The sequence below is a fragment of the Tursiops truncatus genome, chromosome 17, assembly GCF_011762595.2.
Source record: "Tursiops truncatus isolate mTurTru1 chromosome 17, mTurTru1.mat.Y, whole genome shotgun sequence".
In the NCBI taxonomy this organism is placed as follows: domain Eukaryota; kingdom Metazoa; phylum Chordata; class Mammalia; order Artiodactyla; family Delphinidae; genus Tursiops; species Tursiops truncatus.
The window spans coordinates 46,838,879-46,856,273 of record NC_047050.1 but is presented as its reverse complement, the minus strand read 5'-3'; the positions used below and the strand labels follow the sequence as shown (position 1 = coordinate 46,856,273).

General features: G+C 42.0%; 2 protein-coding genes across 3 annotated transcripts in view; one reads left to right on the top strand and one right to left on the bottom strand.

Annotated features, from left to right (window-relative positions):
- The window catches only part of LOC117308665 (dihydropyrimidinase), a 234,092-nt gene that overhangs the window by 110,048 nt on the left and 106,649 nt on the right, over positions 1–17,395 (top strand). The window lies entirely within an intron of this gene.
- Positions 8,475–16,034, bottom strand: DCSTAMP (dendrocyte expressed seven transmembrane protein). Its single transcript, XM_033842875.2, has 3 exons — positions 15,005–16,034; positions 10,798–11,106; positions 8,475–9,653 (listed from the first exon to the last, which is right to left on the bottom strand). Exons 1-3 carry the CDS (start codon positions 16,031–16,033, stop codon positions 9,579–9,581), a joined length of 1,413 nt encoding a protein of 470 aa, XP_033698766.2. The 5' UTR covers position 16,034; the 3' UTR covers positions 8,475–9,578.

Genomic DNA, 17,395 nt, shown 5'->3' with positions numbered 1-17,395 from the left:
TGGCATAATATACTTAAAGTGATGAAAGGGAAGAACCTACAACCAAGATTACTCTACCCGGCAAGTGTCTCATTCGGATTCGATGGAGAAATCAAAAGCTTTACAGACAAGCAAAAGCTAAGAGAATTCAGCACCACCAAACCTGCTTTACAACAAATGCTAAAGGAGCTTCTCTAAGTGGGAAACACAAGAGAAGAAAAGGACCTACAAAAACAAACCCAAAACAATTAAGAAAATGGTCATAGGAACATACATATCGATAATTACCTTAAACGTGAATGGACTAAATACTCCAGCCAAAAGACACAGGCTTGCTGAATAGATACAAAAACAAGACCCATCTATATGCTGTCTACAAGAGACCCACTTCAGACCTAGGGACACATACAGACTGAAAGTGAGGGGATGGAAAAAGATATTCCATGCAAATGGAAAACAAAAGAAACCTGGAGTAGCAATACTCATATCAGTAAAATGGACTTTAAAATAAAGAATGTTACAAGAGACAAGGAAGGACACTACATAATGATCAAGGGATCAATCCAAGAAGAAGATATAACAATTATAAATATATATGCACCCAACATAGGAGCACCTCAATACATAAGGCAACTGCTAACAGCTATAAAAGAGGAAATTGACAGTAACACAATAATACTGGGGGACTTTAACACCTCATACCAATGGACAGATCATCCAAAATGAAAATAAATAAGGAAACAGAAGCTTTAAATGACTCAATAGACCAGATAGATTTAACTGATACTTATAGGACATTCCATCCAAAAACAGCAGATTACATTTTCTTCTCAAGTGCGCATAGAATATTCTCCAGGATAGATCACATCTTGGGTCACAAATCAAGCCTCAGTAAATTTGAGAAAATTGAAATCATATCAAGCATCTTTTCTGACCACAATGCTATGAGATTAGAAATGAATTACAGGGGAAAAAACGTAAAAAACACAAACACATGGAGGCTAAACAATATGTTACTAAATAAGCAAGACATCACTGAAGAAATCAAAGAGGAAATCAAAAATACCTAGAGACAAATAACAATGAAAACACGATGATCTAAAACCTATGGGATGCAGTAAAAGCTGTTCTAAGAGGGAAGTTTATAGCTATACAAGCCTACCTCAAGAAACAAGAAAAATCTCAAATAAACAATCTAACCTTACACCTAAAGGAACTAGAGAAAGAAGAACAAAAATAACCCAAAGTTAGCAGAAGGAAAGAAATCATAAAGATCAGAGAAGAAATAAACGAAATAGAAACAAAACAATAGCAAAGATCAATAAAACTAAAAGGTGGTTCTTTGAGAAGATAAACAAAATTGATAAACCATTAGCCAGACTCATCAAGAAAAAGAAGGAGATGACTCAAATCAGTAAAATTAGAGATGAAAAAGGAGAAGTTACAACAGACACCGCAGAAATACAAAGCATCCTAAGAGACTACTACAAGCAACTCTATGCCAATAAAATGGACAACCTGGAAGAGATAGACAAATTCTTAAAAAGGTATAACCTTCCAAGACTGAACCAGGAAGAAATAGAAAATATGAACAGACCAATCACAAGTAACGAAATGGAAACTGTGATTAAAAATCTTCCAACAATCAAAAGTCCAGGACCAGATGGCTTCACAGGTAAATTCTGTCAAATATTTAGAGAAGAGCTAACACCCATCCTTCTCAAACTCTTCCAAAATATAGCAGAGGAAGGAACACTCCCAAACTCATTTTATGAGGCCACCATCACCCTGATACCAAAACCAGACAAAGATACTACAAAAAAAGAAAATTACAGACCAATATCACTGATGAATATAGATGTAAAAGTTCTCAACAAAATACTAGCTAACAGAGTCCAACAGCACATTAAAAGGATCATACCCCACGATCAAGTGGGATTTATCCCAGGGATGCAAGGATTCTTTAATATATGCAAAACAATCAATGTGATACACCATATTAACAAATTGAAGAATAAATACCATATGATCATCTCAATAGATGCAGAAAAAGCTTTTGACAAAATTCAACACCGATTTATGATAAAAACTCTCCAGAAAGGGGGCATAGAGGCAACCTACATCAACATAATAAAGGCCATATATGACAAACCCACAGCAAACATCATTCTCAATGGTGAAAAACTGAAAGCATTTCCTCTAAGATCAGGAACAAGGCAAGGATGTCCACTCTCACCACTATTATTCAACATAGTTTTGGAAGTCCTAGCCACAGCAATCAGAGAAGAAAAAGAAATAAAAGGAATACAGATTGGAAAAGAAGAAGTAAAACTGTCACTGTTTGCAGTTGACATGATACTATACATAGAGAATCCTAAAACTGCCACCAGAAAACTACTAGAGCTAATCAATGAATTTGGTAAAGTTGCAGGATACAAAATTTATGCACAGAAATCTCTTGCATTCCTATACACTAATGGTGAAAAATCTGAAAGAGAAATTAGGAAACACTCCCATTTACCATTGCAACAAAAAGAATAAAATACCTAGGAATAAACCTACCTAGGGAGACAAAAGACCTGTGTGCAGAAAACTATAAGACACTGATGAAAAAAATTAAAGATGATACCAACAGATGGAAAGATATACCATGTTCTTGGATTGGAAGAATCAATATTGTGAAAATGACTACACTGCCCAAAGCAATGTACAGATTCAATGCAATCCCTATCAAATTACCAATGGCATTTTTACAGAACTAGAACAAAAAATCTTAAAATTTGTATGGAGACAGAAAAGACCTCGAATAGCCAAAGCAGTCTTGAGGGAAAAATGCAGAGCTGGAGGAATCAGACTCCCTGACTTCAGACTATACTACAAAGCTACAGTAATCAAAATAATATGGTACTGGCACAAAAAGAGAAATATAGATCAATGGAACAGGATAGAAAGCCCAGAGATAGACCCACGTACCTATGGTCAACTAACCTATGACAAAGGAGGCAAGGATATACAATGGAGAAAAGACAGTCTCTTCAATAAGTGCTGCTGGGAAAACTGGACAGTTACATGTAAAAGAATGAAATTGGAACACTCCCTAACGCCATACACAAAAATAAACTCAAAATGAATTCGAGACCTAAATGTAACATCGGACACTGTAAAACTCTTAGAGGAAAACATAGGAAGAACACTCTGACATAAATCACAGCAAGATCTTTTTGAATCCACCTCCTAGAGTAATGGAAATAAAAACAAAAATAAACAAATGGGACCTAATGAAACTTGAAAGCTTTTGCCCAGCAAAGGAAACCACAAACAAGACAAAAAGACAACCCTCAGAATGGGAGAAAATATTTGCAAATGAATCAATGGACAAAGGATTAATCTCCAAAATATATAAACAGCTCATGCAGCTCAATATTAAAGAAACAAAAAACCCAATCCAAAAATGGGCAGAAGACCTAAATAGACATTTCTCCAAAGAAGACATACAGATGGCCAAGAAGCACATGAAAAGCAGCTCAACATCACTAATTATTAGAGAAATGCAAATCAAAACCAACAATGAGGTGTCACCTCACACCGGTTAGAATGGGCGTCATCAGAAAATCTACAAACAACAAATGTTGGAGAGGGTGTGGAGAAAAGGGAACCCTCTTGCACTGTTGGTGGGAATGTAAATTGATACAGCTACTATGGAGAACAGTATGGAGGTTCCTTAAAAAACTAAAAATAGAATTACCATATGATCCAGCAATCCCACTACTGGGCATATACCCAGAGAAAACCATAATTCAAAAAGACACATGCACTCCAGTGTTCACGGCAGCACTATTTACAATAGCCAGGTCAGAAGCAACCTAAATGCCCATCTACAGACGGATGGATAAAGAAGATGTGGTACATATATACAATGGAATATTACTCAGCCAAAAAAGGAACGAAATTGAGTCATTTGTTGAGATGTGGATGGATCTAGAGACTGCCATACAGAGTGAAGTAAGTCAGAAAAAGAAGAACAAATATCGTATATTAATGCATGTATGTGGAACCTAGAAAAATGGTACAGATGAACCGGTTTGCAGAGCAGAAGTTGAGACACAGATATAGAGAACAAACGTATGGACACCAAGGGGGGAAAGCCGCGGAGGAGTGGGGATGGTGGTGTGATGAATTGGGCGATTGGGATTCACATGTATACACTGATGTATATAAAATTGATGACTAATAAGAACCTGCTGTATAAAAAAATAAAATAAAATTCAAAAAAAAAAGAAATAAGATTTTTTTTTTTTTCGGTACGCGGGCCTCTCACTGTTGTGGCCTCTCCCGTTAAAGAGCACAGGCTCTGGACGTGCAGGCTCAGCGGCCATGGCTCACGGGCCCTGCCGCTCCACGGCATGTGGGATCTTCCCAGACTGGGGCACGAACCCGTGTCCCCTGCATCGGCAGGCGGACTCTCAACCACCGTGCCACCAGGGAAGCCCGAAATAAGATATTTTAATTTCTTTCTCTTAGGTTAATTAAGACAAAAATATATGATGTGTGAAGATGTCAACATATCCCATATTATCATTAGGATTGATTAGGTTCTAAAGCAGCAGATATAGGATCTAAGAGGAAGGACAAGGTTTTACTTCCTGAGTAGAACAGTAAAGGAGATCTATTACTATGAAGGTGTTTAGAATTACTGTATCTTATTGTCAAAGAGAAACGTAACTGACAACAAATATGGAGTCAATGAGGACATCATAATGACGCTTATAACAAAATACAGCCACCAAGCTGAGATTCGTTAGGTGAGAAATAGTGACTTAGACCATAATGTGATACTCTTTTATAAGCCATTAACATTAGAGATGAAAAGGAAGTTCTATTAAATTACCTGGGGCAATATCTTTCTTCCTCTACAAGATTAACAAAGCACACTTGACAATAGATGTCTCAAGAAATGTAACTAACCATTTGTTTAAATCTAACATGGATAAGCTGCAATTAAATAAGCATTTTATGCCCTACGTTAGATTGGCCGTAATGAGCAAGTCTAAATCTTGTTTTCAAGATCAAAATTGCCTTTTGTGACAGCACCTCTTTGCCAGTCTGTCCTTCCAATAGGGACAAGCACTTCAGAGTAAGGGCAAGCATGCCTAACAGATAGAGACAGCAGGTCACTCTCCAGAAGTCGCAAGAACTGTTCAAAGTCACGGTCCATTAGAAACAACAGAGACTGTGCTACTTCAGAAAGGTAGTTTGGTTTCAAGAAAATTAAGACCCTTTTCCCAACCCCTCCAGTGCCCTTGTCATAGAGAAGAGGGGTAAACTGGGCATTCGTAATAGACGAGGGCAGAGAAACTGGCCATGATTCCCTAAAGGCACTGCCTGCCCGTTGCCCTTGGCACTTAACAAAAGCTACCACATATTGTTATTTTTTGTCTAAGCATCTGTCTGTCTTCCTGACTAGATCGGAAGCATCCCAAAGACAGGGACCAAGGAGAGCTGTCTGGGTATCACCAGCACCTTCTGTGTGCCCTGTTCAAGTGTTTGCTGTAGATATTGGTGATATTTTTAGGTAAATAAGTAAGTTAGTTAATTAGTAGAATTTCGAAAGGCCAAAGGATCCAATTTTCTCTAAAACTTGAGCAGTTGATTTAAAAAAAAATTTTATTGAAGTATAGTTGATTTATAATGTATTTCTGCTGCACAGCAAAGTGCTTCAGTTATACATATATATACACACTCTTTTTTAAAATATTCCTTTCCTTTATGGTTCATCATAGGATATTGAATATACTTCTCTGGGCTATACAATAGGACCTTGTTGTTTATCCATTCTATACATAATAGCTTACATCTGCTAACCCCAACCTCTCACTCCATCCTTCCCCCAACTCACTCTCCCCTGGCAGCCACCAGTCTGTTTTCTACGTCTGTGAGTCTGTTTCTGTTTCATAGATAGGTAGGTTCACTTGTGTCATAATTTAGATTCCACATATAAGTGATATCAAGTGGTATTTGTCTTTCTCTTTCTGACTTACTTCACTTAATATGATAACCTCTAGTTGCATCCATGTTGCTGCAAATAGCATTATTTCATTATTTTTTATGGCTGAGTAGTATTCCATTGTATATATGTACCACACCTTTATCCATTCATCTGTTGATGGACATTTAGGTTGTTTCCATGTCTTGGCTATTGTAAATAGTGCTACTATGAACACAGGGGTGCATGTATCTTTTTGAATTATAGTTTTGTCTGGATATATGCCCAGGAGTAGGATTGCTGGATCATGTGGTAATTCTATTTTTAGTTTTCTGAGGAACTTCCATACTATTTTCCATAGCAGCTGCACCGACTTATATTCCCACCAACAGTGTAGGAGGGTTCTATTTTCTCCACACCCTCTCCAGCATTTGTTATTTGTAGACTTTTTAATGATGGCCATTCTGACCAGTGTGAGGTGGTACTTCATTGTAGTTTAGATTTGCATTTCTCTAATAATTAATGATGTTGAGCATCTTTTCATGTGTCTATTGGCTATCCGTATTTCTTCTTTGGAGAAATGTCTGTTTAGGTCTTCTGCCCATTTTTGGATTGGGTTGTTTGTTTTTTTGTTGTTGAGTTGTATGAGCTGTTTGTAAATCAAGCCCTTGTCATTTGCAAATATTTTCTCCCATTCTGTAGTTTGTGTTTTTGTTTTGTTTATGGGTTCCTTTGCTATGCAAAAGCTTGTAAGTTTGATTAGGTCCCATTTGTTTATTTTTGTTTTTATTTCTATTGCTTTGGGAGACTGACCTAAGAAAACATTGGTACAATTTATGTCAGAGAATGTTTTGCCTATGATCTCTTCTAGGAGTTTTATGGTGTCATATCTTATGTTTAAGTCTTTAAGCCATTTAGAGTTTATTTTTGTGTATGGTGAGAGTGTGCATTCTAACTTGAGCAGTTGATTCTTTGCCTAGTTAATGTGGGGCAGATCCCTTCTCTGTAGGAGGAATAAATGCAAAATGAGTAAAAAAAAATCACATATTGTATTAGTTTATTAATATATAATTTTAATAAACACAGTTTTGTTTTCTTTAGAAAACACAGTAAAGCATAAAATCATCAGAATATTTAAATAAGCCAAAACTGGGGCTTCCCTGGTGGCGCAGTGGTTGAGAGTCCGCCTGCCGATGCAGGGGACATGGGTTCGTGCCCCGGTCTGGGAAGATCCCACATGCCGCAGAGCGGCTGGGCCTGTGAGCCATGGCTGCTGGGCCTGCGTGTCCGGAGCCTGTGCTCTGCAACAGGAGAGGCCACAACAGTGAGAGGCCCGTGTACCGCAAAAAAAAAATAATAATAAAATAAAAATAAAAGCCAAAACTTCAAATTCATCTTCACCTTCTCAGATCTTTTCTGGTTGAAAGTTATGCCAACTATATCAGTATCAGGGCTGTAGAACTGGTCCTATGTGCTGTTAACAGTTATTACAGGTAAAATTGTTCCATGGTTTAATAATTTGAGAAAATTTTGGGTGAAACAGGTTAAATGAGATTTCTTTATTATAGGGTTTCTCAAAGTTTTAAAATTATGCCAACATGCATTATGAATCTTCAAGGTTGAAAGGCAGATTGTGTGGATTTATTGACGTCATATAACTCTTTTATGGAACAACTAAGGGATTAGTGGTCTGAGGAACACACTGGGAAATGCTGACTCAGATTTCTAATGTAGGCTCCTTATGCTAGAGAAATTTCACCATTGAAGACCTGTGTTGAAAGACCTGCGATTCAGTACAACTTCCTGGAATGATGGTTCTCAGTGCTGGCCAACTATTAGAATCACCTGAGAGCTTTAAACATGCCAGGGCCCAGGCCCCAGCCCAGGCCAGCTAAGTCAGGGTCTTTGAGGGTGAGTTTTCCCATCTATAAAATAGAAATAATACTACCTACCTCACAGGATTATCATGTGTAAAATGCCTACTCTGGTGCCCAAAACAAAATATGGTCTTCGAAAAAATGTTTCATTCTGGGGAGAGCGTAGAATTTCAATTTTAAAATGTAGAAGATATTATTAAAATAGAAAATCACTATTTGGCTGGCCCAGTTTTGCCTCCATGGATGCTAAAATTAGAGGGTAAATGTATGATGAGAAACAGGATGTTTGCATAGTCTGAAGGTATTTCCCACAATATACTTATTCGTTCCAAAAGGAAAATAGTAACTTCAACAGTGGAAGAATCTGCGGACCCCATCTTAACTAAGTGAAGAAAGGTAACCTCACCAGTAATGAGACATATTAACATCACATACCCCTGATCTCATGCATTGAGAAGAGCATGCCAGCGCTTCTGTACTGTTGTTGCCCAAAAATACATTACCTGGGTTTACTTATAAGGAAACATCAGACAAACCCAAAGCAAAGGACATTTTACAAAATAAGTGGCAGCACTCCTCAGAAATGTCAAGGTCATGAAAGAAAAAGAAAGACAGACTGAGGAACTGTCCCTGACTGGACGAGACTAAGGAACCATGACAGCCAAATGCCATGCATGAGCCTGGATTGGATCAAGGACTAGTCCTTGGGACATTAGTGGGATATTAGTGGGACAGTTGGTGACAATCCAATGAGTTTTGCAGAGTGTGCATTTTTCAGTGTTATTTACCTGGTTTTGACAATTGTGCTGTGGTAATGTAAGATGTTAATGTTCGGGGATGAGGGGTGATGGGTAAATGGAACGCTGTACTTAGTATTTTGCAACTTTTTTGTAAGGCTGAAACATTTTCAAGATGAAAAGCTAAAAAGTTGTTTTAAAATTTTAATGTTTCTTCATTTCTTTCCATTCTGGCACTTTAGAGATAATAGAATCAGTATTTTTCCCTCTTAGGTATTTTGAATATAGGGGAAATAGGCCCCTGTACTGCAGAGTGTACACTGATTATAGTGAAAAAGAGGCCCAAGATGCACATTGTAGGAAGCCTCTCATATGACTTTAATAAATGTGTTCTCTAAATGAATGTGGCTGGAGGCTTTGGTAGAAGAGGAAAAACAAAAGAGATCCAGGAAAGTAGAGGAGAGGAGCAGAGGAGGTGGTGAGAAGAAATTAGGAGCTGCTGGAGATGGGTTTTGGAAAGAGTTCTTGAGTAAGGGGGCAGGGGGAGGACAGACAGCTGTGGGTAGGAAATAGCTATGAAGGCTATTAAGAAGGGCAGAGAAGGGATAGAAGCATTTAAAGATATTTTGCTCGCATCATATATGTATGTCCTCCTTGATATTTGTGAGCCTGCAGTAGAGATTTTGATTTTTTCCAATTTTTTTCTGTTTTTTTCTTTGAATACTACTCTATGCTGAGACTCTCCTCGAAGGGCCTGGTTATAGTGCTGTTACAGTGAGATACAGTCCAGATCGTGTGCCTTGTTTGCGAGACAGACAACACAACAATTTATCTGGTAGCCCTTTGGCCCTTATGGAAAAAGGGAGTTTGGCCCTGCAACCTCAGACCGCTGAAGGACCATGCAGTGTAGTTCTCTGTTGCTGGGCATGAGTAAGGGTCACAATCGGTAGACTTAGGGAGAATTGCTGGAACAGTTGTGGCTGAGGAGCTGCACGGGGCCTCTCACGGGTTGTCTTCACTGGCAGTGTCCATTTGTTTCTTCCCAATCATTTTCAGGACTGGAAGCCAGAAATGAATCTGAAAAGACACGAAGCTGGATGAATGAGCATTAGGGTCATTTCAAATGCCACTGACACAAACTTTTCACAAGACTTTGAAATGGCCGGGAAAGCTTATCCTTAGGGATTATTTCGGTCTTTCATTGTCCATGAACTATTTTCCAGTTCTGTAAGCTGTAGATAGCTGATGGCAACAATGCAAATGATTCTTGTCCATGCACATGCAAATGAATTTCACCCTGCAGAGTACAATTGACCCTCCCATCCTCCCTTGTAGAAGAAGCCAGTTTTGTATCTATTAAACAAATTCATTTTGGTATTCAAGATGGCCTGTATGTATGTGTGATTTAAATTGTTCTTTGAATTGGTTGGAGTTTCTTACTGTTCTGTCTTTAATATGTTGAATGAAATCTTTGACAAGTGTTCATTTTATATGTGTATGAAAGTCATTATGTTATCATATATATGTATAAATATATACATATATATATATATCTCATCATATATATATATATTTTTTTTTTCTTTTTTTTGCGGTACGCGGGCCTCTCACTGTCGTGGCCTCTCCCGTTGCGGAGCACAGGCTCCGGACGCGCAGGCTCAGCGGCCATGGCTCACGGGCCCAGCTGCTCTGCGGCATGTGGGATCTTCCCGGACCGGGGCACGAACCCGTGTCCCCTGCGTCGGCAGGCGGACTCTCAACCACTGCGCCACCAGGGAAGCCCTCATCATATATATTTTGTAATACTGGAGAATGAGCAAATTCTTTGGAGTTTACCAAGCTGTAGTAGATACTTCCCTTCTGTTATTTATTTATCCCGGTAAAGTAACTCTGACTGGGTATTGTTCTTTAACAGCCATTAGAGAGGGCCTTCCCGGTAGCTTTTCTACAATATGACTGAATGTACTCACTTGAAATCAGTGTTTTGAAGGCTATCTGATAGAATTCTCTGGACCGGCATTGCTGCAGAGTCTTCTGGACTTAGTCATGTACATCTGTTCCCTGTCACTGTTCACCTACCCCCACCCCCACCCCGAAAGTGTCCTATCTGTTGCCGGGGATATAAGCCCTAATGTAAAGTTGAAGAGTGCTTTAAAATTCCATTTGCCCTTCAAAATCAAAATTTCCCTAATTACAGGTTATAACCCTATTTTGGCTTTACCTTTGTAAAGTACAGACTCAGTTTCCTTTTTACTTCTCCCACTGGCTGCTTTGATCTTTTCTTCAGTAGCTTTGCATGTAGGTATTGGATGCGCTCCCTCTGCACACTTGGGTAGAAGGATGCTGACACCAGGATTTTAAGTTGCATCAGGATGGAGGACAGCAGTCCTAGCATCACTAGTATCACAAGAATAAAACTGAGAGGAATCCAGGTCTCAGACAGAAGTAGCTTTGGTTTAGGGAGGCAGCTGGGTTCAAACAGAGATACATTAAATGAAGAATCATGGATGATGTCTTGAGCTTCTTGTTTCTAAAACGAAAGAATAAAATCATCAAGATCCATGCCATTTTCATACTCTGTCCTTGTCTTTCTCAATACTGCCCCGTAGCACGTAACATTTATCTTAAAATATGCAGGGAGCTTTGGCTGAAGGGGCTATCCCAGCTCCTTTTATGTGCTATGACTGGAATAAAGGAGAAGGGACGAATTTTAGTTGTAGCCATTGCAGAGTTTTCCAAAGTGGGATTGTGGAAATACAGATTTCCTTGAGAGAAGGATGTCAGATAAGTTTGTTTGCTCTGTCCTTTCTTTAGAGAGTCACGATGGCCATGAGACTGTTGAGGGTGCTGAGAAGAAAGCAGAGAAATTTGCTTAAATTCAGCCAACGATTCTCCTATTAATTTTGACCGCATGACTTATTTTTATGGAACACCCGTTTCTACACTTCAGAGCATGTGGGACTAACGAAAGATGGTTTTTGTTCAACTGGGGGAGAAGTTTTTTTTGTAGCAGAGCCCCTCAAGACCCAGTCATAGCCTCTCCATCTCGACAAACACCTCGTCAGCAGACCACAGGGTCATAAAGATGTGGAGGCATTAAATTATGTTCTAAGTCATCCTTCTAGAGCTTGAGGTGGCGGGGAGGGGGGGTGGGGGGTGGAATTATTCTTGATGCAAGAATACAAAGAAGAGTATATTTACTCAGAGTGTCTCTAAAATCCTATTTATAGAGGTCTCAAAATAGGACATTTTCACATCTCTCTTAGACGATAGGAGGGGTGCATTCCTCCCCGCTTGAAGGCAAGAGAATAAGCCAGTTGCCCTCAACAAACTGACCCAGAGGGCAGATGACATTGAGCCACCCAGCCAAGCCACCAGCAGGAGACGCGTGTGCTGATTCAGCTCTTACTTTTCGCTGACCTGAGAAAGCCACATAGTCTCTTGGTGGATTTGTTTTCCAGTTTGGTAAAACAGGAATTAATGGACCAGATCCTGCCCACGAATAAACGACTCCCAGTGTAAATTAAGCACCTTGGGGATGGAGCATTAACGTTACAGACTGGAGTACTTAGTAAGTTATTATCACTCCAACACCCTAGAGCCCTGGGGCGCAGAGGAGGAAAATGACTTCTGAAAAGAACCCAATCACACCCAGAGAACACCACGCACCTTCGATTTACCCCAATACCTGTGAAAAATCTGGAAACCCCCAAACCTGGGACTTCTACACAAATGTCAAAGTCAGATCTGCAATTTCCCCAGCACTGTGGCTAAGCAGTAGAAAGCATTTGTGTTGCCTCTGCTTTTCTCTTATTAAAAAGACAGTTCACCTACGATTAAATAGAGAGATTTCAGTCCCCAGAGCAGAGGCATGCATTCTTTTCAATACTGTTGAAGAAACAAACACATTGATTGAGTAAGTGATGAGAAATCCTGCAATAAGAAAGCAGCGGGTGTCCGGTCTGGGAAGAAGTTATTTAGTCTAGGAATCTAACCGGGGATTTTGCAGCTGGGAGTCAGGGCTTCAGAAAGGTTGTCAACAGTCTTGTACGGGCTTGGTGGAGGGTAACAAACTCTCAAAATACCGAGCAATGTACTAAATGGTACCCCAATGTTTTAAAATGTGTTTGCCTCTCTCAAGTAAACAATTTGCCAAGGTGGTATTGAGTAACGGATGGAAGATTCACTCTGGTATCAGACAGTCCTGAAAAGTTAATGCAGACCATTGCTGGGCACATAGTAGGTGCTCAATAAGTAGCGACTGTAGCTTTATTTATTTATTATTATTATTTTTTTGCAGTACACGGGCCTCTCACTGTTGTGGCCTCTCCCGTTGCAGAGCACAGGCTCCGGACGCGCAGGCTCAGCGGCCATGGCTCACGGGCCCAGCCGCTCTGCGGCATGTGGGATCCTCCCAGACAGGGGCACGAACCCGTGTCTCCTGCATCGGCAGGTGGACTCTCAACCACTGCGCCACCAGGGAAGCCCGACTGTAGCTATTTTTACTTACAGCGTCCACCTATCCAGCCAGGTCTATTCACGTCATTTCCCACTTTTCTTCTTTATTTAAAATTGTATAAAAGTGGGAGAGGGGCTTCCCTGGTGGCGCAGTGGTTGAGAGTCTGCCTGCTAATGCAGGGGACACGGGTTCGAGCCCTGGTCTGGGAGGATCCCACATGCCGCGGAGCAACTGGGCCCGTGAGCCACAACTACTGAGCCTGCGCGTCTGGAGCCTGTGCTCCGCAACAAGAGAGGCCGCGATCGTGAGAGGCCCACGCACCGCGATGAAGAGTGGCCCCCACTTGCCACAACTAGAGAAGGCCCTCGCACAGAAACGAAGACCCAACACAGCATAAATAAATTCATAAAACTCCTATCCCAACATCTTCTAAAAAAAAAAAAGTTTAAAACAAAAAAAGTGGGAGATACCTTGAGCCAATGTTTCTTTTCTTGCTTGACTTCTCCTTTGCAAATCTGCTGCAATGGAGAGACCAGGAACCTCCAAGGTCATCGTGGGATAAGGGCAGGGCACTGCCAGTTACGTGGAAGCGAGCTGCTGGTGGCACAGCCTCCCAGGCTCGGCAGGAGAGTTTGAGACAAGCTCCCACAGCAGTCTTGTGCTCGCATCTGTTCTGCACCCACCACCCTGCTGTCATTGTGAGTGTACGTGGTGGTCTCCCCCGCCAGGACGTGAGCACTTCGATGGCAGCCATCACGGTCTAGACAACTTTGCATCCCCAGGACCCAGCAAGACCCCAAAATGTATTTGCCAGGACATTGTCATTGGAAAGCTTCTGGGCCTTTTTTGGAAGGCAGACTTGCTTTTCTCCCCCCGTCTATCTAAAACAGTGAGAATTCACAAAACAGGCATGGGTTTTGGCTCAGAGAGAAATAGATGAGAGAGGAGCAAAAAGATGAAGGAGAGGGAAGAACTGAGAGGGGAAGATCAAAAAAGGGACTAAGGAGGGGAATGGACTATGGGGGAGAGGAGGAGAGAAGCCCTTCTACTAGCCGCCGCCCCGGATCAAGCCTGGCGGAAAACCTTGTTTGGCTTTCATTTGAAACACTGCTTCCATTATCCACCCTGCTCCAGATATGTAGAGCAGCAGGGTTCTTGTAATTAACTGAAGACTTCAGAGGAAACAGAGGGCTCAGAGTGATCAACTCCGAGAAGCAGCCCAGGATTAGGCGGGGCAGGGGCCAGACAGTGCCTGCTGAGCCAGGAGAAAAGGGGAGGGAGAGTGTGGATGCAGCAGGAGGAAATGGGCTTTCAAAGGAGGGTTTCCAGGTCCCTTTCTGCCCTTCCCCTCTGAGATTTCCCCAGCAGAGGCACAATCTATTCTAGCTCGATAAAGAGGAGGGAAAATCAGACATATGGAAACAGTAGATGTTGTGTTCACCAGCCCAGGCTAGTGCACACCACCCAGCATGCATGACCTTCACACACACACGCACACGTGCACAGGTACACACAACTACACGCGCTACATGTGCACATGCACACAGGCACACACGTGTGCACGGTCCACGTAGCGCAGAATGCTAGGTTTAAAAACAAATAAGACAAGTATCTGACAGTATCCAGATCCTCTGAAATGTCTACATAATCATCAATTTCCACAGGGAAAAATGGAAAAGAGAAAAGATGGGATGAACAAAAAGCATGGTCTCCTCTGTTGCGGTACGGCTGCCACAGGAAACTAATACAGCGATCAAAAATGTTCAGAATGTTCTCATACTCTAACATTGGGGTTTCAACTCAATCTAACCAGCATTTTGGGTGTTCTTCCTACACGCCAGGCTCCGTGCCAGGCACTGAGGATCCAGAGGGGAATAAGACACTGCCCTGCCTTGGGAAGTTCACGATCTTTTGCAAACACACAGCAAACAGCTGGGATACACAGTGAGACGGGCCTGCGAGCACCTACCTCTCTGTGCAGCTTCAAGTGAACCTCAAGCCCTGGCAAGCTTTGGAAATGTTTGCTGATGGAGAAAATGAGCCAATATAGCAGATAATCTATGGCTGCAAACAACACCCAGATGTAGAGATGGGTAAGTACCGGGAGGAAAAACAGCCCCAGGTTTTTCCTGTCTTTAGGAGTCAGCCAGAAAGATGGGATGACGACATACTTCTTCCTTTCCTGCTTATTCAGCGGGAGGACGCAGGGCCTCTGTTCATGCCTCTCCCTCTCGTCAAACTGAACAAATTGTCTGGTGATGTAGATGTTCTCAAACTTCCAACCACAGGAGCCCAAAAATCGCTTCATGAAGAGGCCAGTGCCAAGTAGCACCAGCAGAAGCCCCGTGAGGGCAACCAGCTGCCGCCCCAGGGAAGACAACACCTCTGTCGCTGTCACCACCTGGTACAAGACACGCAGGGCTTTGTATGTAGTGTCATTGAGCTGTGCCTCCAGGGCTTGGCTGGGACTAAAAAGAGAGACCTCCAGTGTTTGGTTCCAAGAAACAAGGTCATCAAATAGACTTAGGTGAGTGGCAAGGCCGTATATCCACTGAATGGCTTCAGTATATTTTTTCAAAAGTGGAAAATGGATGGAAAAGCTCTTTGCCCTTAGGTTGCAAGTCATACTGTCCAGGAGACCTTTAAAGTTGTGAAAAATATTTTCCACGTGTCCAAAGATGACCATCCCTGTGCCAGCAGTGATCAAAGCGTTCCTGCCTTCACGCAGGCCACATGAGAGGAAGAAGAGCAGAAGGAAACACCGTGCGTGCTTGGAACAGCACAGCAGAGCACACGTGACCATCCAGGAGGTGGTGAAGACTATGAACGAGGACAGAAACCAGTAGAAGGCCCCAGAGAGGAGGCCAACAGAAATGAAAGCAACAAAACAACAAGCGCCCAAATGTCGGGTGAAGTCCATCCATCCAAGCCTCCTTGGAGACACATACGTCCTCCAAAGACTGAGGAAGATATTGGTGCCTGAGGTCCAGACACCCATGCTCCCTGTGTCCCTGGAAATGAAAGAGAAACAGGGTCAGATGTTGCTTTTAAATGTCCTCTTTGTAAAGGGCACGGTGATAGATTGATTGCAAAAAATGGCCGTAAGTTTTTACCCTTCTCAGTCTCTACACTATTACTAAACCAAACTTGGGCCTGCTCGCTGCCAATCCACTGACACTGGATTGTGGTGAAGGGAAGTGCAGAGTTTATTGCAAGGTGCCCAGGGCAGGACCAAGCAAGGAGAACGGGCAGCTTGTGTTCAAAAGACCTGAACTTGATATAAATGAGTTTATTTACAAAACAGAAGTGGATTCACAGACATAGAAAACAGACTTACGGTTACCAGAGGGGATAACGGGATGGGGAGGTGCGGGGGAGCTAAGTTAAAACTTTGGGATCAACTGCTATGTATAAAATAGGTAAACAACAAGGACCTACTGTACAGCACAGGGAACTATATTCAGTGTCTTGTAATAACCTATAATGGAAAAGAATCTGAAAAAGAATATATATACAAATGTTTATGCATAACTGAATCACTTTGCTGTACACCTGAAGCTAACACAACACTGTAAATTAACTATACTTCAATTAAAAAAACACGGTTTTAAAAAAAGATCTGGGCTTCCCTGGTGGCGCAGTGGTTGAGAGTCTGCCTGCCGATGCAGGGGACATGGGTTCGTGCCCCGGTCCGGGAAGATCCCACATGCTGCGGAGCGGCTAGGCCCGTGAGCCACGGCCACTGAGCCTGCACATCCGGAGCCTGTGCTCCGCAATGGGAGAGGCCACAACAGTGACAGGCCCGCGTACTGCAAAAAAAAAAAAAAAAAAAAAAAGAGACTTGAGCTCCGCAGTGGCTTTCAGGGAAGGGTTGTTAAAGGAAAGGTGAGGGAGGGGGTTGCAGGGCGCCTGATCAGCTTGGTACATCCTTCTAATTGTGGGTGGTGAGGTAACAGCGTGATGTTTCGGGAATTAACATCATCAACCTCTGGTTCCAACCCCTCTGGGGTCTACATACTTATCGTCACGGGCAGGTAACTTCTGCCACCTGGTGGGGGGTTTTAATGTCTGCAAAACACCTCAAGGATATGGTTCAGGTTATTATCTACAGCCTTGAGGAGGCACTAAAAGTCCTTGACTTTGTGTTATGGCTAAACTCTTATTATTTTGTCTTACTTGACTGTTTTCCTTTGTTTCTGCATTTTCTCACTTTTCTCATTAAATTTGCTCTTTGGACTTGGGGGGAGGCCTACGAGGCTAAAGCTTTTCTACAAACAAGAGGTGGGGGACATGGGGTGTGTCCCTGGGGAGGCCCCGCAGGGTCCTGCTCAGTTTCTACACCTCCTTGCAAAGTGACATT

What these genes read in the sequence shown, in the direction of transcription:
- DCSTAMP (XM_033842875.2), bottom strand. Translation starts at nt 16,033, where the DNA reads ATGGGTGTCTGGACCTCAGGCACCAATATCTTCCTCAGTCTTTGGAGG. An exon ending in ACTTGAAGCTGCACAGAGAG is followed by an intron (nt 11,107 to 15,004) that starts GTAGGTGCTCGC and finishes CTTTCGTTTTAG; the next exon opens with AAACAAGAAGCTCAAGACAT. An exon ending in TGAGTCTGTACTTTACAAAG is followed by an intron (nt 9,654 to 10,797) that starts GTAAAGCCAAAA and finishes GTGTCTTTTCAG; the next exon opens with ATTCATTTCTGGCTTCCAGT.